This window comes from Silene latifolia, chromosome 11, assembly GCF_048544455.1.
Source record: "Silene latifolia isolate original U9 population chromosome 11, ASM4854445v1, whole genome shotgun sequence".
Lineage (NCBI taxonomy): Eukaryota > Viridiplantae > Streptophyta > Magnoliopsida > Caryophyllales > Caryophyllaceae > Silene > Silene latifolia.
Window position 1 is genome coordinate 99752404 of NC_133536.1, and position 26223 is coordinate 99778626.

Genomic DNA, 26223 nt, shown 5'->3' on the forward strand with positions numbered 1-26223 from the left:
ATGATAAGTTCGACTGTCATATGGCCGTAGAGATGGATGATCGATTACATAGGCAGATTGTGAGACGATTTGTCGGACAGTGACCGTTTATAGAGTCCTTTTGTTGTTGGGTCGTGGCGAGGATTTCTATTTATTCCTTCGAGTCAATTCTTTAGACTGGCGACTATTTATCTGAGTTGGTGCGGTGTTCCGGTGGCTTTGGTTTTTGCTCTATGTCGCGTCGTAAAAAGAGGTCAATGGGCATTTACTGGGTCGTTGTGATCTGTATCGAACATAGAAAATAGGTCAACAGGATTGTCCACCTATGTCATTTTATATCACAAGGCCACTCGAGGAGAGGTGACTGGAAATTTGTGGCCACACTCGGATGAGATCTATAGTAGATTATCCGGTCAGACAGTCGTTCTCCTGATCAAGAAAACCACTTCATGATATGATCACGTGCAAGAACGGCCTGAAAGACATCTTGCATTGAGTGGGAGATAATTTTGGGACAAGAGAATCGGTACCCTACACTTGTGTCGAACAAGTGGGAGATTGTTGGAGTGAGTGTCCTCCACAATAATGCGTTTACATAATAAATCTCGTACAAGGACTATCAGGGACTTATTTCATATATTTGTCAGTTGATCAATGTTAATCGGTAACACTCGGCTGATTAGAGTTTCACATTAATGTCGTTTGATGGCGGTGATCAACTGATTCCTTTAGGTCACACCTATAGGATGACGCCCAAATTGGAAATATTAATTATTTGTATGCGATTTAATTAATTTCTTGTATTAATTGACTTTTTGTAAGTCATGTGAATGTATTATTTGATGACGGGTTACGAAATCGAGCCAAGAGGATTTATTATTTAATTATGTGATAATTAATTAATAAATATATAATTAGAATTAATTAATTGTTAATTATAATTAATTAATTTTATACGATATGTGTATAAGTTTTGAGGTGGAGGTAATTAGCTAATTAAATTTACAAGAGGTTGTAAAATTAGCTAATAAGGGTTCATGAGACATATTTTATTTAGATAAAATGTTCCAATAAATACTTAATAGTTAAGTAGTATTTAGTTGTTAATTTTTATTATTTAATTGTTAAATAATCAAATTAATATTTAGTTATATAAGATAATTAAATATAAGACTTATAAGCATTTGTGGGACAAATGTCGAAAAACTAAATGGGCCAAAAACATATATAATGGACCGAATTGTTTTTTGGGCATTGGACAAGTGTCTCATAAGATGACACATACACCTCTTTTGTCCCCCAAAATTCCCTATAAATACCCCTCCAATACACTTATCATGGGTTAGAAAAATTACACAAAAAATTCACCCAAAAAGAGAGACTTGACCGGTTAGAGTGAAGAAGAAAAGGGGTCTTTTTGTTTTCTTTTTCTTTTCATCTTCATCATCTAAAACTTGATAATATTTGATCAACTACAAATACAATAATACACATCAAATATTAATAATAGTAATAATATTTGTAGTAGAATTAATACTAGGATCACTACTATTATTACTAGTCTTATATACTATTAGTCTTTGGGTTATAATGTTATATCTTTTTTTTTAGGGAATATAATGTTATATCTTGGGTGCTACTTGAAGGAGACCATCAACTTTGGTGGTTCTTGAAGGATCATCCATTCACTATAGCTCAAGAACTATAAAGATAGGTTATTTTTGTGGTGTCCTATTTTCCTTATACCCAATGTAAGGAAATATCCATCTTAAATTTTTGTATGCATGTAGTTTTAGACCACCTAATAAAATTAACAAGTACTTTTACTAACATTAGAATAGTCTAATCTGATCTAAAATACTAACAGAAGATTCAAAGTTTGTGTAGGAATTTCTTATGGAAAGGCTCTGAATCTTACTCAAAAGCTCTCGTAGTAGCATGAAACATTTTATGTAAGGGTAAAAAGAAGGGTGACTTGGGTTTGATTGACGGTAAAACTTGGAATATTGTTGTAGTAGGTAAATTGGTCTGGTGGATTGCCATAAAGAAGTACCATTGGTGGATTCAATGGATTGATAAAGTTTATTTGATGGGGCAAGTTTGGATGGACTATGAACCTACTAGTTCCAGTTCTTGGGCATAGAGGAAACTCTGTGTTAGTTAAGAACACTTCTAAAGAGGCTTACACTCAAGGGTCATGGATAAGTGAGGAGGATAAATATATTATAGCTAAAGGATACATATGGCTCAATCAGGTGGATAATTGCAAAGTTGAGTGGTACAAGACTGTCTGGAATAGACTGAACATACCAAGACCCAACTTCATTATGTGGCTAATTAGTCAGGAAAGGCTTCTTACACTGGATACGCTTAACAAAATGGGGATTACTATTCAAGTTAATTGTTTTCTATGTGGCAATAATATAGAGACTCATAAGCATTTATTCCAGGAATGTTGCTGTGTGAAGGAATGCTATGAGAAATTGTTTGACTGGTTGCACATTCAGAATCCTGGACTGGTTTCAGCTGAAGTAATGCTAAGGCAGAGACGGTTTTTTGGTTTTATTAGACTCACTTTGTTCCTTGGTGGTGGTAGTGATGTATGAGGTGTGGCATGTGAGGAATGTTTCCAGGCAAGAAGCTTATGTTATTTCCCCCCTGCAAAACTGATACAACAGGTTAAGGCATGCAACAGGATGCGTTTAATGGCACGTAAGTTGGGGCAGATTAAGCAAGAAGATGTTAGCTGGTGTAAGCATGGAGGTCTTTTATAATAATTATCTTGTAAGTCAGGAAGAGATAGATGGTTCTAAATGGTAGTTGTTAAGTTTCCTTTCTTGTACTAGAAGGAAATATCAAAATGGATAGGTTGTATTGGTGCTTCCCCTTGTTAGGGTTTGATATAATATTATTTACATTTCCACCAAAAAAAAAAAAAGTAACTGTGAATTGCGGTTGTCTGAATTACTCGAATTTTGAAGAGAGAAGACTCTTTCACGAAGAGTTTCGGGATAAGGCCCCAGCAGGATATAGTGAATCATCTCCGATTATAATCGATAGCTCTGATGAAGACGATGACAATGATGATGATGTACAACAATAAATCTCAGAGATTGGTCAACTTCAGAAAGCTAAGACCTATCAAACCCTAGCGCTAGGAGATGTTTTTTGGAATTAATTAACATAACCCAGGTGGAATAAATGCGTCTATGGAATAAATTCCTTCATTTAATGTAATGATTGGGAATTATTTATTGTTCCAAAGGTTTTTCAAAAAAAAAAAGAATTACTTGAAGGAATCGAGTAAAACAGGATGAGAAGAGGTGGAGCAGTTGTTCACATTTCAAACGTTATAAACGGTTGAGTTTCTCAGGGTATTATAAATATGATAATTTTTGGGTGAGAGATTCATTTTTCTTTATCTCACTCAGTATTAACTGATAAAGAACTATGACAAATCATTCAAGAAAGTGTGCAAGAGATCTGCTTGAAAGAGGGAGTTCAAGGCCTTGCCAGAATCATGAAGGGTCAAATCCTTTATTCATGTTAGGTTTTGATGCATCTATGATGAATCTGCAGATTTTTACTAAACTAGGATAGAAGAATCTGGTAGTTTGCTCTGGAGTTTGTATAGCATGGTATCAGTGGATAAAGCACTAGGATTCTTGGCATAATAAGCCTGAGAGGCTTTCAGCGTCCGAAGGTTTTATTTTGGATTAAAATATTTGAACGCTGGGGGGTGGGGGGTATTTGTTGGCGCCTAATTTAGTTAAGGTACTAAATTTATTATGTTAATGTATGTGAGCCTGAAAACTGAAAAATAAGGTTATTGGGCCTAAATTGTATTAATCCAAGTTCGAGACAAACAGAGTCCAAGAAGTCCAAAAGGAGGAACGTTGGGCTAAGGAGCATGATAAGCGCCCATATGAATAAAGCTTCAAGAAGACTCGGCGGTTTATCAACTGCCTCCCACTAAAGAGCAGTTTCAAGAAACTAAGTGATGCCTATATATACAGAGGCATTTCATTCAAGCATACAATAACTCAAACAACAACAACAACAAATACAACTTAGTCTATCTTTAGATTAGTCTCTTTGGCGTAGCGTAGATTAGCATTAGCAGTAGAAGTAGCACGGCGAGCCCATTCGATCATGGAGGTAATCAGCCATCTATCCCTTAGCTTGTAATTTAGCATCCACAAGTACTCTTGTGAAGACTCTAGTTGATGTTATGTTATTAGAATCTTCTTGATATATATATATATATATATATATATATATATATATATATATATATATATATATATATATATATATATATATATATATATATATATATATATATATATATATATAAGTATCGTTGGGAATTCTTCTGTTTAAGTTTGAGAATTATATCATTCATTGTTGAGCGCTAAATTATCATAAATAATTTAGCGTTGTTTATTAGATTACGCATCTACAACCGTGGTTCAAACCCTTACATTAAAGGCTGGATTACAAAGTGTATGAGGGTTGTTATGACCTCCAAGGTACCTTAAGGTACTAATCTTGTTTTCACAAAAACACAAATTATTTGTGCTTTCCTAGACACTTTTACTTGTGTTATCTACTCATGTAAGTGATATTTAACATGTCACAAACTTGTGACGGATATACTCATCACAAGTGAGACTAACTGTTTATAGATGGTTGTGTTATGGGTCAGTTCATTTGAGTATTACCTAAATTAAACATTGGACAGATACCAATATTTTTTTACACAAATTCTCAATTGTGACGGCGGTATCCGTCACAAACTTGTGACGGATACCGTTTCCTCTCACAAAATGACCATGAAAGGTGAGTGGGGAAGCACATAGGGAGTGCCCCACCTTGTCCCCCTCTCCCTTTTTGTGAGAGGTCACAAGCTTGTGATGGGATTAACTCGTCACAAGCCAGACTAGCTGATTTTTTTAAACTCAAAATATGCAATGTAGACAGGCAATTAGAGAAAAGGAGTAAATTATATCCTACTCCCAAGAGTAGGGAGTAGGATACTCCTCTTAGGTAGTTATTGAAGAAAAAAATAATAAAGAATAAATAAAGAATAACAAAAATAACTACCCACTATGTTAGTATGTTACCAACTTACCACTTCAATTAAGCTTCAACCCCTTTAAAATACATAACAAAAACTTTGTCGTTAATTTATTACTACACAAATTCATAAATTGCATATTTTTTTGGCAAAATTAAATTGGATTATGTGCTTTGTTATGATCTCAATTGATTTGAGCGAGTCTGCAAATGGAGATACCGACATTCACAAAGTATAAATAACATAATCAAACGTTATATATTGTGAATATGGGGTTTATATTTTATGTATATGTAATTTATAAGTACCGTATATGTAAATAATATTTGTGAATATACATAATTTATTAGTGTGAATATATAGTTATACTTTGTGAATAGTAGTTATGTTCTATTTGGGTATTGATGATCAACTCTATGAATATATTTGTTATTGTTATGTATGTGTATCTGTGAATATGTTCATTATATTGCGTGAATATCGTTATTAATTCGGTGAAGTGAGTTTTATTTTGATAATATGATGTTTAATTTACATGACTTTGTCAATTATATGATGTGAATATCTACGTGAATATGTCAACTATGTAATATGAATATCTCATTGTTATGAATACGCCAATTATATGATGTGAATATGCGAGTAAAATTAAAATAAATGCCAAAATATACCAAATGCGATCTCTAATTATAGAGGGATAAAAATTATGAATAATGATGCAAATTTTATTATTTTTCAATTTATCAAATTTAAGTTATAGAATTTTTAAAAATCAAAATAAAGGAGGAGTATGATGTACCATAAACCATATAAGAATTGGAGAAAAGGAGATAAAAAGTGGTCGACCAAATGCTGACTAGGAAAGAGAGGTTTTACGTTGATAGAGTTGGAAAATGGGAAAGAAAAGAAGTTTTAAAGAGAAAAAGATCCCCTTAATCTAACGCCACAAACAATACTTGTGGCTCAAATTGTATTCTCCTTGGCTGAGCTGGCATTTTGTTTACTCGGATCGAATCATCCCGTCTTTTTGTTATCCACTCTTTTGCATGTTCTTTTGGCAGAATTTCTAGTAGGGATGTCAATTTCACCCGCATCCATCAAAACCCGATCCACCCGATCCTAAAAGATGGATGAAAACCCGATTTAAATGGATGATGGATGGATGACGGATGAAACGGATGTGGATGACGGATGGGTTGGATGAAGAAATTCCACCCGCCATCCACCCGCCATCCATCCATCACCCGATTTTATTATTTTTTATTTAATTTTTTTTTACGTATAACACATTATTAAGATATAAAATATTTAAATTTTCATATATTTCTGCTCTCAATATAAATATTTTGTAAGCCTACCCACTAGAAAGTTAAACTAAATTAATTATCTAACTTTATTTTTGTAGAGAAAAAAAAACATCATTTTTTTAAACTTGAAATTATAAATGCACAACACCCGTTTATCACCCGATCCACCCGTTTCATCCATGGATGATGGATGGATGGATGACGGATGATATGTTTCACGGATGACGGACGGGTTGGATGAGATTTTGAAAAGACGGATGAGGCTTCACCCGACCCGAACCCGATCCATTGACATCCCTAATTTCTAGTACTTCAAATACAGTAAGTTTTGCTTTAGACGATCTGAAATAAAACGGATAAAATATTACCATTTTTTTAATAGAATATAATCATTTAATAACAAAATGTTATAATGGTAACATTTTATTAGAAAATAATAACATTTTATCGTAAAATTATTACATTTAGTCCGTCATATTTCAGACGAAAAATAACCCGTCTGAAATAAGAATTTGTGTTTCAAATAAAACGCAAGAAAATAAACACCCCCTCCATTCAACTACCGAATATTTTGCTTATTCCTGTGTATTTTGCTTGGTTTTATTTTAACTACTTAAGATGGTATACTTGGTCTTAAATAAGAATTTGTGCGAAATATAACCTTTTCTTTCATCTTTTTTCGGTACCTCAATGCATATTTAATATCGTTAATATTTTCAATTTTATACTCCTAATTTCGATTATTTGTTACGGATATTTATTTATTTGAACAAAAAAAACAATGAAATTACAAAAATTGGGAAATATATAAATTAACTAGTTTATTTGGTAAACTTATGAGAAGTACTCCCTCCATACCACACCAATGGTAACATTAAGAATCTTGACACTATTCATGTTTGTAGGGAATCTTCGATATTATTCTTAATCTATAAGATAAAATATAATCATGTGAGATCTTGTTTGATTTATTATCATGAATGCTATAAAAGAATATCAAATTTTTATAATTTTTAATAATGTGTAACTAAAGATATTCACGTTTTAAAACGTGTCTCGATAAGTATGAAATAGTCACAATTACTCATGACCTGAGTTCAAATTTGTCAACATTAAATTCGACAATATAGCTCTTTTACTCAACATGTCCATTTGCCCACTTATAAAAAGTTACCAAAAATCAAAATAGATAACAATTTAGTAACACATCTTAAAACGGAAATAGATAATAATTGACATGGGCGAATGTGTATTAGTAAAACTTACAACACAAAAATTTACAAGACTTTGATATTTCTAATATACTCGTAAAGACGAGTTAATACGAGTGCGGAAGCGATTTAAGTAAAAGAATGATGTTTAGAACAAGTCTTGAACCCGTGCCTTCAACGATGAACGAACGAGACAAGAATTATGAGAATTTTTGACTGCCAAAAGTCCACCAAGAATTTAAGTCAATGGGGTTATTTAAATAAGACTCCGATCTAGCTTAAATGAAGGATATTTGATAAGAAAATCGCTAAGATATCAAATCAATAGGATATTCTGATCGATAATCCACGGAGGTTACGAACTAATGGGTGATTAATAATAAACGCCAATTTAATATTAATCGAGATTTGAAGTAACGTCTCAAATTGGGTTTGTGTTCGAAGTTTGATTGAGTTTTCTTGAACTTTTATTTATAACTTGAATCTGAATAATGAGTAATACAATGACTTTAAATTGTCTTATTGTACTAGCTATATAAAGTTAATCAAAAACTATTTCTAGTTGAACTATGGATACAAAATTCTTACAGATATTGTGTTCAAGTTATCGCTATTGTTTATAGTCAATTTCGCATCGAGGCTTGTGTGATTTGTATTTGATCTCGTGGATGATACGATTATGGATCCATAATTCAACTAGAATTAGAACAAGCTCTTGAAGTAAAGTTTTGTTGAAGACATTATTAATAAAGAATTTAGCTAAGAAATATGGTTCATAAGTATTTTCCAAGTTGGTTGTAGACATGGTCAACCATTTTCCAAGTTTTGGTTTGTTCATTTCCAAGATTCTTAAATCATCCAACTAAACTCGATCAAACTTTGAGTATATATAAGTCCTAGCCATCTACTTATAAATACTCCCTTTTATCAATATATTTCTCTTTCACAACCAATTTGCATAAACATATTAAGAACTAGAATAATAGGTGGCGAAAAATAAAAGTAGAGAATTGATCTCAGATTATAAATCATAATAATTTCAAATTATAGAGAAATAAGGAGAGTGGAAGAATCATAAATAATAAGTACATCGTAAATACGCAAATATTTAAGGTCTTGTTTGGTTGCTGCCATGAAAATGGGTGAATTAGAAAATCTCATGATTTGGAAGAATGGGAGATGTTTGGTTACACCAAATTATGGGATTTTCTTTTTCCCAAGAATTGTCAACTTCTCCACAATGGAGTAACGTAGTTTGATTACCTAGTCTCCTAGGTAATTGGAAACTTCTGTATCAATTTAACTCCCGGATGTTAATCAAATGAGCTTTGGAAAATTCATCTGTTTTGTAAAATCAATGGGAAATTAATTCCCGTATGACAACGAAACGACACCTTATTTCACCTAAGTTTAACTATTTTAAATAAATTCTCATAGTAGGAAAATGGTTTTTTGATAATTGTTACCACATGTGAGCCACATTTTGAGAACTGCTACCAAGATAAAAAAAAAAAAAAAAAAAAAAAAAAGTTTAAAAACGGCTACCTTAATCTTGGATCGGTTAAAAATCAGTACCAATTAACACCGAAGCTCAATTGAAATGAATCCCAGCCATTCATTTTAAATCCTTAGATTAACTCATAATTTCTATTCCTATTTTACCCTTCCCTTCCTCTTTATCACATTACACTCATCCTAATTTCTTACAATTCTTATACCATACACCCAGGTGTATGGTACATTATACTCCTCCTCTATTCTAATATTTAAAAGTTCTATAACATAAATTTGATAAATTGAAAAATAATAAAATTTGCATCATTATTCATAATTTTTATTCCTCTATAATTAGAGATCTCATTTGATATATTTTGGCATTTATTTTAATTTTACTCGCATATTCACAACATATAATTGACGTATTCATAACAATGAGATATTCATATAACATAATTGACATATTCACGTAGATATTCACATCATATAATTGACAAAGTCATGTAAATTAAACATCATATTATCATAATAAAACTCACATCACCCAATTAATAACGATATTTACGCAATAAAATGAACATATTTACAGATACATATTCATAACAATAACAAATATATTCATAGAGTTGATTATCAATACCCAAACAGAATATAGCTACTTCACAAAGTAGCTATATATTCACACCAATAAATTATGTATATTCACAAATATTATTTACATATTCAGCACTTATAAATTACATATACATAAAACATAAACCACATATTCACAATATATAACATGTGAATATGTTATTTATATTTTATGAATGTCGATATCTCCCTTAGCAGACTTACTCAAATCAATTGAGACCATAACAAAGCACATAATGCAATTTAATTTTGCCAAAAAAATATGCAACTTATGAATTTGTGTAGTAATAGATTACTACAACGTTTTTTGTCAAAGTATTTTAAAGGGGAGGAAGTTTAATTGAAGTGGTGAGTGGTAACATAATGGGTAGTTATTTTTATTATTCTTTATTTATTTATTTTTATTATTTTTTTCCTTAATAACTACCTAAGAGGAGTATCCTACTCCCTACTCCTGGGAGTAGGATATAATTTACCAATTTCTTACACCCTTTTACTCCATTAATCCCTCTTCAAATCTCTTCATTCATTCCCTCTCTTTGTAACACCCCGTAAATTTGAAGACCTTTATTATATTTTAAAAGTAATATTTTAATCCATTTTAATTTAATATTAATTTATTTGAAATAATAATAATTTGATAAAATATAATTTTATTTTAGTTTGAAGTAATGTGGCCAAATTGACAAATTGGTAAAAAAAGTAAGGGGTGGTGGACAAATTGGTAAAAAAAGTTTCTTTTTGGACAAATTGGTAAAAAAAAATAGAGGATTAGACAAATACACCAAAAAAAGAATTGTAATCCAATTAATTAGCACAAATTATCATTTAAGACGGGTTTGTCCGTATTAAGTTTAATACGGGTCAAATAGTCCGAACAAAACAAAAGCAAAATGCATGATAAAAACGCAACAAATTTGTCTTATATGCACACGTGAGATATACTCGACCCGTTTTAATCTTAAGACGGATATAGTTGTTCATGGGTTCGGGCTGAGTCAATTTCGGACTTCTTGGTTTCGGATCGGGTTATTTCGGTTGAGGTCATTTTCGGGCCAACTATTATCAAGTTATTTGTGGCTAATAACTCGTTTGACTCGACTTGCCGTGAAAATGACCCGAATTTTCTTGACACGTAAATGACCCGACCCGAAATGACCCGATCCAAGATCACCCAACCCAAAAAATGAGCCGACAAAACTAACTTTAATTTAACCAGAAAAACTTGAAATGACTTTTTTTATCTTAATCATTGACCCGAAAGTGAGCCGAAAAATATATCGCACATACCCGAAACCGAAAATGACTCGACCCGAATAAACCCGAAAAAAATGCGAAACCGAACTAACTCGACATGCGCTGGCCTGACCTGTTTGCCAGATGTACCGAATAAACCCAACCCGAACTCGACCCGACACCCGAACTAAATCCCCGAAACCCGAATTAACCCAACCCACCGTAACCCGACCCGAATATTTATTGTTGCAAACCGGTTATAATCCATGAATAACTTGATATTAGTTGGCCCGAAAAGGACCTCAACCCGAGATAACCCGACCCGATTCGAAACTAGTAAACCCGAAAGTGACTCGATCTGACCCCCTTAAACAACTATATCCGTCTTAATATTAAAACGGGTCGAGTATATCTTATTGCATTTTTCTCATGCATTTTGTTTTTGTTTTATTCCGAGTACTTGACCCGTATTAAACTTAATACGGATATACCCCGTAAATGATCATTTCTGCTAATTATTTGGATAATCATTTCTTTTTTGGTGTATTTGTCCATCCCTTCATTTTTTTTTACCAATTTGTCCAAAATGAAACTTTTTTTACCAAATTGTCCATTACTCCTTACTTTTTTTACCAATTTGTCAATTTGGCCGAAGTAATGTAATCACTTTTGATAGTTTAGAAATGTTTAAAAGTAATTTAAACTATATTTAAACCTTTTACTTTGATAAAATAGATTTCTGATAAAAGTCGTAATATTGGGATTTTCCCATTTCTTACGGTCGTTGGCTAAACGAGTTTGGATATTGGGCATATGAGTACTTAATCTTTTAGTAAAATCGTGTTTAAGAACTTTAATATTCTCGAAAATCGCTTTCGACGAATATTTCTAATTACCGTCGAAGCAAACCCAAAACGTAAACAATTGACCAACCTCCCCATGCCATTTGGACCGGCCATCTCCCTCCATTTGTCTCCTCTTTCAATTTTCATTTCCTCCATTCTCAATCTATCTCCTCCTTCTCTCAAACACCAAAAACCTACCAAAAATCTTCTTTACAAACCCTAAATCCTTCATAATTCCTCCATTTCTCCACCAAATTTCATAAAAATTATATGCTTGGAATCCTCTTTTCATTTCTCATCTCCTAGTAAGCTTTATTTTCATTTCCCCCAATTTTTGTTTTAAGGCTCATCTTTTAGGGTTTCGAATTTAAGCTTAATAATTGTGTTTTTGTTGTTCTTATAGGTGAAGAATTTGAAGATGAGTTAGGTGACTCATATGTGGTTGAAGATGAAGAGTAATTTTGGGTTTTAGAAGCTTTCTCAAGTTATTACTTGTCTCTTTGCTAGCTTAAGGTAACTATTCCGAGTTACTCGACGATTTAATGTCACATAGATGTTGTGTTTGTTGTTTGTTAAGTGTTTAGGTGATTGATAATGTGTTAGTTTCGTTTTTCACATGACTTGTGTTGTTAAAGTTTACTAATTTATGGTTATTTCATATACTTGAGTATTGAAACGAAATGAGTATTGTTGATTGTTGCTTGAGACGGTATTAAATTGAGCTTGAAACGGATTTTGGTAGGAAAAAGGGAAAAGGGCGGAAAAACCGCCCAAAACAGCCCATAAAGGGGCGCGGCAGACCCGGCAGGCCCGGTGGGTCCGGCCCGGATTTTGACCCGTCACTTTGGGTCGGGTCTTGGATCTATTGTTTGATGTTTTGGGCCTATGGTTCATATTTTGAAGTATGTTGGTATTTTGGCATGTAGGAAATTGTTTAAGCTAATATTTCCGTTGAATTGGTTATTTTATAAGTTGGCATATTTTCTCTATGTCAATAGTTTTCACATGATAGAAATTAAAAATGGCAAGAGTATGACATTGTGGTAAATTCCGTGATGTGGGCCAAAATGGGCCAAGACTCTGAGCTGGGCCAATTTGACCAAATGAGTTTGGTCAAGCTAGGTTTAAACCGGCCAGCCTCGATTTGACCGATGACCCGTCGTGGGACTAGGGTCGAGGATTTGTCTTTGAGTATGATTGTCTTTTCATATGTTGGTTGTTGGATGAATTGGTTGCCTTATACTTGAGTCTTCTTGCCTTGTTGCCATTTTAGCTTGTTCTCATGAATTATGAGATTAACGGTTCGCTGAGTTTTGGATTACTAATGAGATTGTGGATATTGTTGGATTGTCAGCTGAATTTACATTTTTGTAGCCTTTCACAAGGAAGGATGTTATCCTAGAGTCCTTGATTTGAGTATAAGTATTTATGTTGCCAGTTTGGACTCTTTGCCCCTCTTATGGTTAAGTGGGTGTCCTACTTGTCTTGTGGGGTGTTGGTATCTTAGACCATCGTCATAGATAGGCCCTTATAGTCTTTGACGAGTGTATGTTCACCGCTTAATAGCCTTTGTGTCTTAGCTTGGTGGGTTTATATCCAAGTTAGGGTATGACTTCCTGACGTACTCTTAGAAGTATGTAGTCAGCTTAAGTACTAGCAAACCTTTGGTGGACTCCTTAGGGGTACTCATGTGTTGTTATCATGGGTCTTGGATGCGGTAGTTTTCCGCATGTCGCTAGGTCTGCGCAGGTTTAGGACTAGGGTGTTTACCTTACCTCGTGGTATAGACTCGAGTTACAGAGTGACTATTGACTGTACTAGGAACTTATGCCTGTCTCTAGATATATTGTCCTTTCTTGTTGATGATTCTATGAGTCATAGAAGGTGAGATGCAAGCCGGCTATGGTTGATAGAGTTTGGATTCCTGGATGTTATGTGATTCACATGATAGTGTAGTATGAGTCGGTCTAGTATTCACATGCTAGGACTATGTGTTGTTATATTGTTGTTCACATGATAAGCACGATTGTCTAGCATCTATATGCTAAGGCTATATGTCATTCATATTCATATTCTTATGTTTACATGTTATATTAATTATGACATTTCGTGGCTGGGAGAACTCGGAGTTACTCCCCACTGACTATGGCTTTCGTATTTGTATAAAATGCGATCGACAGGTATGGTGATGCTTATATGGGGTTCATGGACGAGCTAGCGAGCAAAGTAACCTTGGGACTTACTTAGATTTGGTTTTATTTGTAGAGACTCTTATACGAGTTTTTATGTCACATACATTTTAGGGACATATGTCTCCCTCTTTACATTTGGTTGTATAACTTTGCTATTCGCGACTTTAGCGATGGTTATGTTATGAAACTTCTATTTAGACCTTGTATGTTTTGACACCTTTCAATTTGGATATCTTTATAACAGGTTCAGGTTTTAAAAATTACAGGTTTTTACCCAAATGAACCTATTACAAACATATCCATGCAGTTTTATTCTAGAATTATGTGTTTACTTTTCCGCAATGAATGAGGGTGTCACACTCTTTCACTTTATTCATTTATTCCCCACTCTTTGAATTTATCATATCAGATAACATTGCCTTCAATTCATTAATTGTCTCTCCTTATACTCCATTAATTTATGTTAAATCTCTCCTTTGTTTTCAAATTTGGGTGGTGAAATTTGGGTTTTGTTTTCAAATTAAGGTGGTGAAATCTTGGTTTTGGTTATTTGAATCGTGCATCAATGTCATCGGGGCTCGGGCTCCTTTTTGAAATTTGCACTACTAAAGTAAAGGTAAATTAAGAATAAATAATAAAGAGTAAATAAGGATGGAACAAACATGACAATGAGTAAAAAGTGCCGACAAAGGGCATTTTTAGGTAAATCAAGTTAAGTGATGAAGGTGAATTTTGTTAGGTTAAATTCCTCAAATGAGTAGGTTAATTTAATTGAGTATGAGTGATGGAGATGAAAAGTGGAGTGATGAAGGTGAATTTGATAGAGTGAGTATGAGTGCTAAGTTGAAAAGTTAGGTTAAATGTTTTTTTATGAATGGGTAAGAATGGGGAAGCTTAAAGAAGGGGCATTTTAGTACTTCAGGGTTTTATGCGATAAAGGTATGCCCCAAAGATTAAAGGGAAAATTTACCGCACGGCAATTAGGCATGCCTTACTTTACGGTTCCGAGTGTTGGGTCGTGAAACATTGTCACATTCAAAAGATGAGTGTGGCGGAGATGCGTATGTAACACCAGCGAATTTTCCATTTTAACATTTATAATTTAATTAACCATTCTATTGTCTTATTTTTATTTTTAAATTATTTAATTTAATTAATTCCATTTTTAAGTATGATTTTTATAAATATTATATTTTAAAAGCTTAGCTTATATAAAAATAAATATTTTTGGTCGGATAGTAATAATAATAATAATAATATTTTCCATCTTCAGTTGTAGTAGGCTTGAGACGTAATTTCTAGTAGAAATCGACTCATTTAGAGTTGTTGGGCCTAGTATGCTTTATGGACCTTTTCCCTTCTCTTTTCTCTTCACAAAACCCTCACATAAACCTCACAACTTCATCTCCTTCACTCATAATTTCTGAAATTTTACAACAAACACACCACCATTGTTACTCCATCTCCACTCAGCCCTAAAATCCTCATATCTCACTCAATTCTTCGCCAATTTCGTCCATTCTCGCGCCATTCTCCTCCTCATCTCGTTCTCCTTCTTTCTAAGTAAGAAAGATGTCAACTTTCCTCATATTTTGAAATTCTCATCTTATGAGGATGTGAATTCTTGACTTAACTCTTTCATTTTTGTGTTTATGGGAAGGTTTAGACGACAACCCGGAAGAGGATAGCTACATTGTTGACGACTCATTGGAAGATTGAAGTGCAAAAAGGTAACGGTGATGAGTTATGTAACACCCCTAATTTCCATAATATAATTCTTTAATTTTATTTTCCCATATTTTATATTTTATTTTTCCGGGAAAATATCCGTCTCGTCTTTTGGGCTCGTTGGGCTCGAAAAACGGTGAAGACCCGTTTCTCTCTTGGGTCTCACGTGATTCTTAGTGTTGATGGGTGAGTTTTGGGCCTAAACCTAGAATAAACCCATGAGCTTCTCTATAAATATGAAGGGAAACCAAACCCTTGCTCTTCTTTTCTCATAATCTCACAAAACCCTAAACCTAATTCTCTCCTCCTCTCTTCCTCCTCGTGCCGCGCGCCACCCTGCCTAGGGTTTCGTGCCATCCTCTTTTCTTCTTCGTTCTTCGTCGTTCTTTCGTGCTTAGATCGATCCTACTTCTTGGATTTATCTATCTTCTTCGTAAGTTTTATGTTTTCGCATAGTTTTATAGTTTTTATAGTTTATATATATATATATATGGTTAGTATATTTATTAGATTCGTTATCCTTGGCACGTGGATGATTTCAATAAAGGCGTGGAAGTTGCTCCTGGAGAGGACGTTTACATCGTTGAAGACGATCTTTAGGGTTATTTGCTTAATAAGGTAACTAGGTGTTTTCTTTTAATTGTGTTTATGCCAATTGATGTAATTCATATGATTTAATGAATGTTTGTATGATTAGTACATGTTTGATTGTTTATTATCATGTTAATTATGTTTTCACATGTTTGTATATGTTTTAATGTATTAATTATATATCGTATGTTGGTTATGTGTTTATTATGGGTCTCATGAGCGTAATTAGGGTTTCCGAATCAAACCCTAGTGGCGGCATGATAGGCGGCCAAGGGTGCTCTCCAAAGTTATAGCTAAAGCTAGTATAACATTGATGATGATTCATGAGTTATAGCTAAAGTTAATACAACTTTGGGTAGTTACTCTAGTTATGGCTGGACCTACTGTAACATTGAGGTGCGAGTCAAGGTTATAGTCAGAACTAATGTAACCCTGAGATTTATGGCTCAAGGTTATGGTTAATGCTAGTATAACTTTGAGTTTCGTGTCAAGGTTATAGTTGAGGTATGTATAACTTCAAGTTATATATACTAAAGTTATGGTAGAGGTTATTATAACCTCGCATCCAGAGTGTATGTTATGGTTAGGGTTACTATAACATTGAATGGTTATTGTTAAAGTTATAGCTGAAGTTACTATATCATTGGTTGCTTATACTTGTTTCATATGTTGTATTGTGTTCAACGTGTTATGTCCTTGTGTTTGTATATATATCTTTGGTTACTCTTGTTCATATGATAAGTAGGATGGTCAGTTGTACTATCCTATGAGTTGAGTCGTGATGTTGTTCACGCATGTTAGTACAGTCAGTTATACTGTGCATTGGTTTGTTTGCTAGTTTGAATAGATGACGGTAGTATCAGTTATATACTATCAGAATGAACCAACGCTACCCGTTAATGCGGGATTTATTTGGTCTGTGTTCGGGGGTGGCCAGAGGCAGTGGTTATACGCTCTGGGTCCCGAGTGTCGTTCGGTTTACCGAGAGTCTGGCCAGGTCTTAGACATATAGGCAGTAGTTATACGCTATACATAGTACCGTGGAGGCAGTGGTTATACGCTCCACACCGATGGAGGCAGTGATTATACGCTCCGCCAGCTAGAGGCAGTGGTTATACGCTCTGGCAAGTTAGAGGCAGTGGTTATACGCTCTAACGGGCGTTCGCTCTATTCGCTATGCTTTGTTGCTAGCTTTATGCCTTCTGTTGCTGTGGATTGTGTGTCACCATGTTTGCTATGCTTCAATGCTAGCTTTGTGCCTTAGGTTGTTGTAGGTCGTTTGTCTTTACTAGTCTTGTAAGTATTCATGGTCTAGTGGTTGCATATGGTCTAGGTTTGCATGATTGCATTCGTCTAAGGTCGATAAGTCATGGTAAGCTATGTTGGGTTTTTCATGAGTATAGATGATCTCACATGTTTACTAGTTTTACATTTCATTTGTTAATGATTATTGATTATATTCAATTGTTGTAAACATGACTGGGAGAGCATCTAGTTACTCCCGACTGAATTGTCGACCCCCTTCTCAGGTTGTTCAGGTTGAACGCTTGTCGCTGTCTGGTTGATGCTTGCTTGGGGAAAGTGCGAAGCGAGCTTAATAATAAAATATGAGTTTTCTTTTGAGTTTTAAGAACCTTTGAATAATGTATTAGTTGTTTTGGATTTAGTAGCGAACCGGATTGGTCAGGTGTTTCCGCCACCTTGACCCTTTTATCAGTATCGTACTCTGATATTTACTTTATATAAGTTTTTCCTTTGTTTTATAATCCGGGTTGTTACAGTTGGTATCAGAGCGAACACGCTCCCAACTCTCGCTTAGTTGATGACTAAAATAAATGACCTAGTTAATGAGTGAGAGTAAATGGGGTAGAAACCAATAGGATTGGTTGATTTCCTTATGTTTGTAAAGTGTATGAGTAGTTGTTTGGAGTGGTACCTAGGTTCTACCACTTATAACGAGATTTCATTCTTGCAGATGGTGCGTAACGCTAATGGTGAGACCGATGCTGACCGCATCAGGAGACTAGAGGCCGCTTTGGCATCTATGGCTGAAGGTTTCACCAACCACCTCAACAACAACAACAATAACAACAACAACAACAACCATCCGCAACCGACTGTGTTTGATCGCTTTGCTCGTCACCGTCCTCCGACGTATGATGGTGCGAATGATCCTACTCCTTTGGAGGCTTGGATTCGAGAGATCGAGAAGTTGTTCCTCGCTACTGGATGTCCTGAGGATCAGAAGGTGGATATCGCCACCTATTATCTGAAGGACGAGGCCGACAACTGGTGGGCTCTTGCTAGAGCCGGTCCGGGAAGTTCAACCAGGATATGGTTCTGTTTTTTCTCGAAGCGCCGAAGAAGAGGTTCTATCCCGAGGAGATGCGTTGGCGGAAGGAACAGGAGTTCCTTCGTCTACTGACAAAGAAGGTTCCATGATGTTGAGGAGTACACCAACAAGTTCGTGAAGTCATCACGTTTCGTTACTTCTGTAGCTATGGACGAGATTTCGAGGACTCGTCGCTATGAGAAGAATCTAGCTCCTAAGGTCCGGACTGCTATGTCTGGCATTCCTTCAACTTCTTTCCAACAGGCTTATGATCGGGCTCTTAGCATCTATGATTCTGTCCTTGCTACCGAGGCTGAGGAGAGTGCGAAGAATAAGTTCATGAAGAGGCCTTATGTGGCTCCCAGTTCTTCCCAGAAGAAACAGAAGTATGAGGCTCGTCCGTATACCCCGCGTGATCAGAGTCAAGCAAGGGAGGGCATGACTTGCTACAAATGCCGGAAGCCTTACCATCCGGGAAAGAGTTGTGCTCCTGATACTCCGATCACATGTTACACATGCAGAGCTCCGGGACATAAGGCTGTTGATTGTCCCCAGAAACCGAAGGCGGAAACGCCAAAGGTTGAAGCTCTGAAGGCTGGACGAGTGTTCGTTATGAGTCGCGCTGAAGTAGATGCTAATCCAGATGTGGTTACGGGTACCTTTCTCGTTCATTCTTTATCTGCTTTTGTTCTTTTTGATACGGGTGCATCGATGTCTTTTGTATCCGAATCCTTTTCCGTCCGAGCCGGACTCTCTTCCTCTTCATCCGTTCATACCTCTATATCCCTTCCTACGGGTGAGGTTGTTTCTTGCTCCGTTCTTTTCAAGGACGCACACAATCGATATCGCAGGGCGATCCTTCCTGCCGATCTCGTCCAATTCAAACTCGGAGAGTTTGATGTGATTTTGGGTATGGATTGGTTATCTCTCTATAACGCTAGGTTCCTATGTCGTGATCAGAAGATCGTGCTTAAGAGTCCTACAGGTTCGAGGGTTTCTTACCAAGATGTTAGGGTTACACCTACGGTCAAGTGGGTTTCTGCTATGAAGATGGTTAACATGGGTAGAAAGGGTCATCAGATATACCTGTGCAGTGTCCATGGTGTTTCAGTTGAACCTAAGCTAGAGGATATTCCTGTGGTTAGGGAGTTTCCCGATGTCTTTCCTGAGGATCTACCTGGTATTCCTCCTGAGCGAGATGTAGAGTTCTCGATTGAGTTGCTACCTGGAACTGGTCCCATTTCGAAAGCTCCATATCGTATGGCACCAGCTGAGTTACAAGAACTTAAGAAGCAACTTGAGGAGATGATCGATAAGGGTTTTATCCGACCGAGTGCTTCGCCGTGGGGTGCTCCGGTTTTGTTCGTCAAGAAGAAAGATGGTAGTATGCGGTTGTGCATTGACTATCATGAGCTGAACAAGGTCACTATCAAGAATAAGTATCCTTTGCCGAGGATTGAGGATTTGTTTGATCAGCTCCGCGGTGCGAGTGTGTTCTCGAAGATCGACCTGAGGTCAGGTTATCATCAAATTCCAGTTAGGAATGAGGATATTCCTAAGACTGCTTTTCGTTCAAAGTATGGCCACTATGAGTTCGTGGTGATGCCGTTTGGGTTGACGAATGCACCTGCCGTTTTCATGGATCAGATGAACCGCACCTTCAGCGAGTATTTGGATAAGTGTGTCGTGGTGTTCATAGACGACATACTGATTTACTCGAGAGACGAGGCTGAACACGAGCGTCATCTTCGTGTTATCTTGGAGACTCTGCGTAAGCAGAAATGGTATGCTAAGTTCTCAAAGTGCGAGTTTTGGTTAAGGGAAGTTACCTTCTTAGGTCATGTGATATCTGGCGATGGAGTTATGGTTGATCCGTCGAAGATTCGAGCCGTGGTCGATTGGGAGAGTCCAAAGAATGTGAACGAGGTTCGGAGTTTCCTTGGTCTAGCTGGGTATTATCGTCGGTTTGTACATGATTTCTCTAAGATTGCGAGACCGATGACTCAGTTAATGAAGAAGGAAGCCAAGTTCATTTGGACCGAAGCTTGTGAAGCTGCTTTTCAGGAGTTGAAGAAAAGGTTGACTACCGCTCCTGTGTTGACTCTACCAGAAGAGGGCGTTGAGTTCGATGTTTTCTGCGATGCGTCAAAGTTTGGGCTGGGTTGTGTCTTGATGCAGAAGGGTAAAGTTGTGGCTTATGCTTCCCGTCAGTTGAAAGTTCACGAGACGAACTATCCGACTCACGATCTTGAGTTAGCAGCAGTGGTGTTTGCACTTAAGCTGTGGCGACACTACTTGTATGGAGTCTCTTGCAACTTCTATACGGATCATAAGAGCTTGAAGTATATCTTCACTCAGAAAGATCTTAACATGAGGCAGAGACGTTGGTTGGAGTTGCTTAAAGACTACAAGATTGAGCTGCTGTATCATGAGGGTAAGGCAAACGTGGTTGCCAATGCTTTGAGTCGCAAGGTGTGTCATGCTATGAGATCTGTGTTGGTGTTACCCGATGACTTAAGTCGAGAGTTCCAGAAGATGAGCCTTGAGGTAGTTCTTCCTGGTACTTTAGATTTGAGTGCGATGGTTGCTGAACCCGAGATCCTCCATGAGATCCGAGTTAAGCAAAGAGAGGATGAATACTTAGAAGGAGTTCGAGTCGCCATAAGCGAAGGACGTGCCAAAGACTTCGACGTTGGATCTGATGATGGTCTACGATTCCATGGTCGTTGGTGTGTGCCTAGCTGTGAGGTCTTAAAATGTAAGATTCTCAAAGAGGCTCATAGTACTCCCTATTCGGTTCATCCTGGTGGTGATAAGATGTATAAGGATCTGAAGCTAAAGTTTTGGTGGCCGGGTATGAAGAAAGAGATCGCCGAGTTTGTGAGTCGTTGCTTGGTTTGTCAGAAGGTCAAGTTCGAACATCAGAGACCTGATGGTCTACTGCAACCTTTGGAGATTCCCACATGGAAATGGGATTCGATTTCGATGGACTTCGTTATGGGTTTGCCGAGGTCGTCGAGGGGAATGAATGTGATTTGGGTCGTGGTTGATCGATTGACTAAGGTCGCGCATTTCATTCCGATGAAGGAGACTTGGAGTCTCGAGGAACTAGCGAATGCTTATCAACGAGAGATCATTCGTCTTCATGGGGTTCCTAAGGATATCATCTCCGACCGTGATCCGAGGTTTTGTTCTCAGTTTTGGAAGAAGCTTCAGTTGGCTTTGGGCAGTGAGCTTAAGATGAGTACGGCTTTTCATGCTGCAACTGATGGTCAGACTGAGCGTACAATTCAGACGCTCGAGGATATGTTGCGAGCTTGCGCTTTGGAGTTTCACGTTTGTTGGGAGAAGAGTTTACCGCTTGTGGAGTTCTCCTACAACAACAGTTACCAAGCTAGTATTCAGATGGCTCCGTTTGAGGCACTTTATGGAAGGACGTGTCGTAGTCCTTTGTGTTGGGACGATTCTAGTGAGGCTGTCGTTCTTGGCCCAGAGTTTGTTCAAGAATCGATTGAGCAAGTGAGGTTGATCCGCGAGAAGCTTAAGGCAGCCGAGGATCGACAGAAGACGTATGCAGACTCGCGGCGTAAGCCGATTGAGTTTGAGGTTGGCGACAAGGTTTTTCTTAAGGTTTCGCCGATGAAAGGTGTTAAGAGGTTTGGGCTTAAGGGCAAGCTTAGTCCTAAGTACATTGGACCGTATGAGGTGCTCGAGAGAGTTGGCGAGGTAGCCTATAGGTTGGCTTTACCTCCGAACTTGTCGAAGGTTCATGATGTTTTCCATGTGTCGCAGTTGCGTCGTTATCGCGGTGATCCTTCTCATGTTCTTCAGGCTGATGTTGTCGAGGTTGAACCTAACCTGACTTATGAGGAACGTCCTATTCGCATTTTGGAACGTCAGGAGAAGAGGTTAAGGAATAAGGTTGTACCTTTGGTTCGGGTTCTGTGGAGGAGTCAAAAGTTTGAGCAGGAGACTTGGGAAACCGAAGCGTCTATGCGAGAGAAGCATCCACATCTTTTCGAGTGAGGTAGTTCTCTTATCAAGTTTCGAGGACGAAACTTCTTTTTAGGGGGTTGGATTGTAACACCCCTAATTTCCATAATATAATTCTTTAATTTTATTTTCCCTTATTTTATATTTTATTTTTCCGGGAAAATATCCGTCTCGTCTTTTGGGCTCGTTGGGCTCGAAAAACGGTGAAGACCCGTTTCTCTCTTGGGTCTCACGTGATTCTTAGTGTTGATGGGTGAGTTTTGGGCCTAAACCTAGAATAAACCCATGAGCTTCTCTATAAATATGAAGGGAAACCAAACCCTTGCTCTTCTTTTCTCATAATCTCACAAAACCCTAAACCTAATTCTCTCCTCCTCTCTTCCTCCTCGTGCCGCGCGCCACCCTGCCTAGGGTTTCGTGCCATCCTCTTTTCTTCTTCGTTCTTCGTCGTTCTTTCGTGCTTAGATCGATCCTACTTCTTGGATTTATCTATCTTCTTCGTAAGTTTTATGTTTTCGCATAGTTTTATAGTTTTTATAGTTTATATATATATATGGTTAGTATATTTATTAGATTCGTTATCCTTGGCACGTGGATGATTTCAATAAAGGCGTGGAAGTTGCTCCTGGAGAGGACGTTTACATCGTTGAAGACGATCTTTAGGGTTATTTGCTTAATAAGGTAACTAGGTGTTTTCTTTTAATTGTGTTTATGCCAATTGATGTAATTCATATGATTTAATGAATGTTTGTATGATTAGTACATGTTTGATTGTTTATTATCATGTTAATTATGTTTTCACATGTTTGTATATGTTTTAATGTATTAATTATATATCGTATGTTGGTTATGTGTTTATTATGGGTGTCATGAGCGTAATTAGGGTTTCCGAATCAAACCCTAGTGGCGGCATGATAGGCGGCCAAGGGTGCTCTCCAAAGTTATAGCTAAAGCTAGTATAACATTGATGATGATTCATGAGTTATAGCTAAAGTTAATACAACTTTGGGTAGTTACTCTAGTTATGGCTGGACCTACTGTAACATTGAGGTGCGAGTCAAGGTTATAGCTGTAACTAATGTAACCCTGAGATTTATGGCTCAAGGTTATGGTTAATGCTAGTATAACTTTGAGTTTCGTGTCAAGGTTATAGTTGAGGTATGTATAACTTCAAGTTATATATACTAAAGTTATGGTAGAGGTTACTATAACCTCGCATCCAGAGTGTATGTTATGGTTAGGGTTACTATAACATTGAATGGTTATTGTTAAAGTTATAGCTGAAGTTACTATAACATTGGTTGCTTATACTTGTTTCATATGTTGTATTGTGTTCAACGTGTTATGTCCTTGTGTTTGTATATATATCTTTGGTTACTCTTGTTCATATGATAAGTAGGATGGTCAGTTGTACTATCCTATGAGTTGAGTCGTGATGTTGTTCACGCATGTTAGTACAGTCAGTTATACTGTGCATTGGTTTGTTTGCTAGTTTGAATAGATGACGGTAGTATCAGTTATATACTATCGGAATGAACCAACGCTACCCGTTGATGCGGGATTTATTTGGTCTGTGTTCGGGGGTGGCCAGAGGCAGTGGTTATACGCTCTGGGTCCCGAGTGTCGTTCGGTTTACCGAGAGTCTGGCCAGGTCTTAGACATATAGGCAGTGGTTATACGCTATACATAGTACCGTGAAGGCAGTGGTTATACGCTCCACACCGATGGAGGCAGTGATTATACACTCCGTCAGCTAGAGGCAATGGTTATACGCTCTGGCAAGTTAGAGGCAGTGGTTATACGCTCTAACGGGCGTTCGCTCTATTCGCTATGCTTTGTTGCTAGCTTTATGCCTTCTGTTGCTGTGGATTGTGTGTCACCATGTTTGCTATGCTTCAATGCTAGCTTTGTGCCTTAGGTTGTTGTAGGTCGTTTGTCTTTACTAATCTTGTAAGTATTCATGGTCTAGTGGTTGCATATGGTCTAGGTTTGCATGATTGCATTCGTCTAAGGTCGATAAGTCATGGTAAGCTATGTTGGGTTTTTCATGAGTATAGATGATCTCACATGTTTACTAGTTTTACATTTCATTTGTTAATGATTATTGATTATATTCAATTGTTGTAAACATGACTGGGAGAGCATCTAGTTACTCCCGACTGAATTGTCGACCCCCTTCTCAGGTTGTTCAGGTTGAACGCTTGTCGCTGTCTGGTTGATGCTTGCTTGGGGAAAGTGCGAAGCGAGCTTAATAATAAAATAGGAGTTTTCTTTTGAGTTTTAAGAACCTTTGAATAATGTATTAGTTGTTTTGGATTTAGTAGCGAACCGGATTGGTCAGGTGTTTCCGCCACCTTGACCCTTTTATCAGTATCGTACTCTGATATTTACTTTATATAAGTTTTTCCTTTGTTTTATAATCCGGGTTGTTACAAGTTACTTGACATTTATGTTAAAATTTGTGTGAATTATGTAGTATTAGGCTCATATGATTGTTGAAATTGGTATCTTTCATGACTTGTGGTAATTTGGTGTTGAGTAAAGTGCTTGTATGACAATTCTCACATGTTTAATGAGTAATTTCATGTTTTGTTATACTATAGTGGTGCATAAGGTTGTGTTAATGAAATTCCCACATAATTGCATGAATGAATCTTGCTTTAAAGTTCATAATCGACACCATATGTTAATTACATCTTAAATGTGGCAATTTCTCCAAGTATTTATCATATTGGGAGAGTATAAGATGGTTGGAGTTAAGATTGAGAAGCCTTAAAATCTTTAGATGAGTGTTTGTTGAGTTTCTCGTGTACAGTGTGTCCCTGTCGGTGGGCCGGCAGTCGGCCTCCCAACCGGCAGTGAGACTTTGCATTTTTGTTGTTAAAAAATATTGAAAATTAGCTACATCGCGCCTCGGCGGTGGGCCGGCAGCCGGTCACCCAACCGGCAGAGAGCCCACATATATCTCGAGCATTTTATAAAGTAAGAAGTTCCCTCTGCCGGTGGGCCGGCAGCCGGTCACCCAACCGACAGGGAGACCTTGTAGTTTCTTGTGCCTTCTTTGAAGTAGGGAGAATCCCCTGCCGGTGGGCCGGCAACCGGTCACCCAACTGGCAGGGAGCCCTGAAGACTTTTATTGACCTTTGACTTAGGGACTTGAGTCCCCAACCGATGAGCCGGCAGCCGGTGCCCACGCCGGCTGGGAGCACCTGATATTTGATTTACTCTTGTACTTATATATGCTTCACATGAATTGTTTATGTTATGTTTGTGCAATCATTTTTACTCTTATTTGTGACCCAAGTGTGACGTTTTACGTACATTGTGTGACGACTTGACATTCCTTATTTACCCCTTTCGGACCTTTGGTTACGGTATGTGTGCCATGTTTCCGAATTGGGTTATCCTTCCGCCTTTCTTCGGACCTTTGGTTACGACTATGTGTGCCATGTTTCCGATTTGAGGTTACTCAACCTTTGGTTACAGCTATGTGTGCCATGTTTCGAGTCTTGGATGCGATGTATATCGTTTGTCGAATCGGGTGACGCCTATCCCGAGAGTCTGGATCTAGGTTTAGACTAGGACCGTATTATTGTCGT

The 26223-nt window shown here is 37.0% G+C and overlaps 1 protein-coding gene across 1 annotated transcript; it reads left to right on the forward strand.

Annotated features, from left to right (window-relative positions):
- Positions 1-2090: 2090 nt before the first annotated feature.
- LOC141613713 (uncharacterized) lies at positions 2091-22657 on the forward strand. The gene is made up of 7 exons (XM_074432457.1): positions 2091-2510; positions 2613-2742; positions 2961-3070; positions 18896-19032; positions 19153-19279; positions 21011-21065; positions 21303-22657. The coding sequence occupies exons 1-7, from the start codon at positions 2091-2093 to the stop codon at positions 22655-22657; spliced, it is 2334 nt and encodes a 777-aa protein (XP_074288558.1).
- The last annotated feature ends 3566 nt before the right edge of the window (positions 22658-26223 follow it).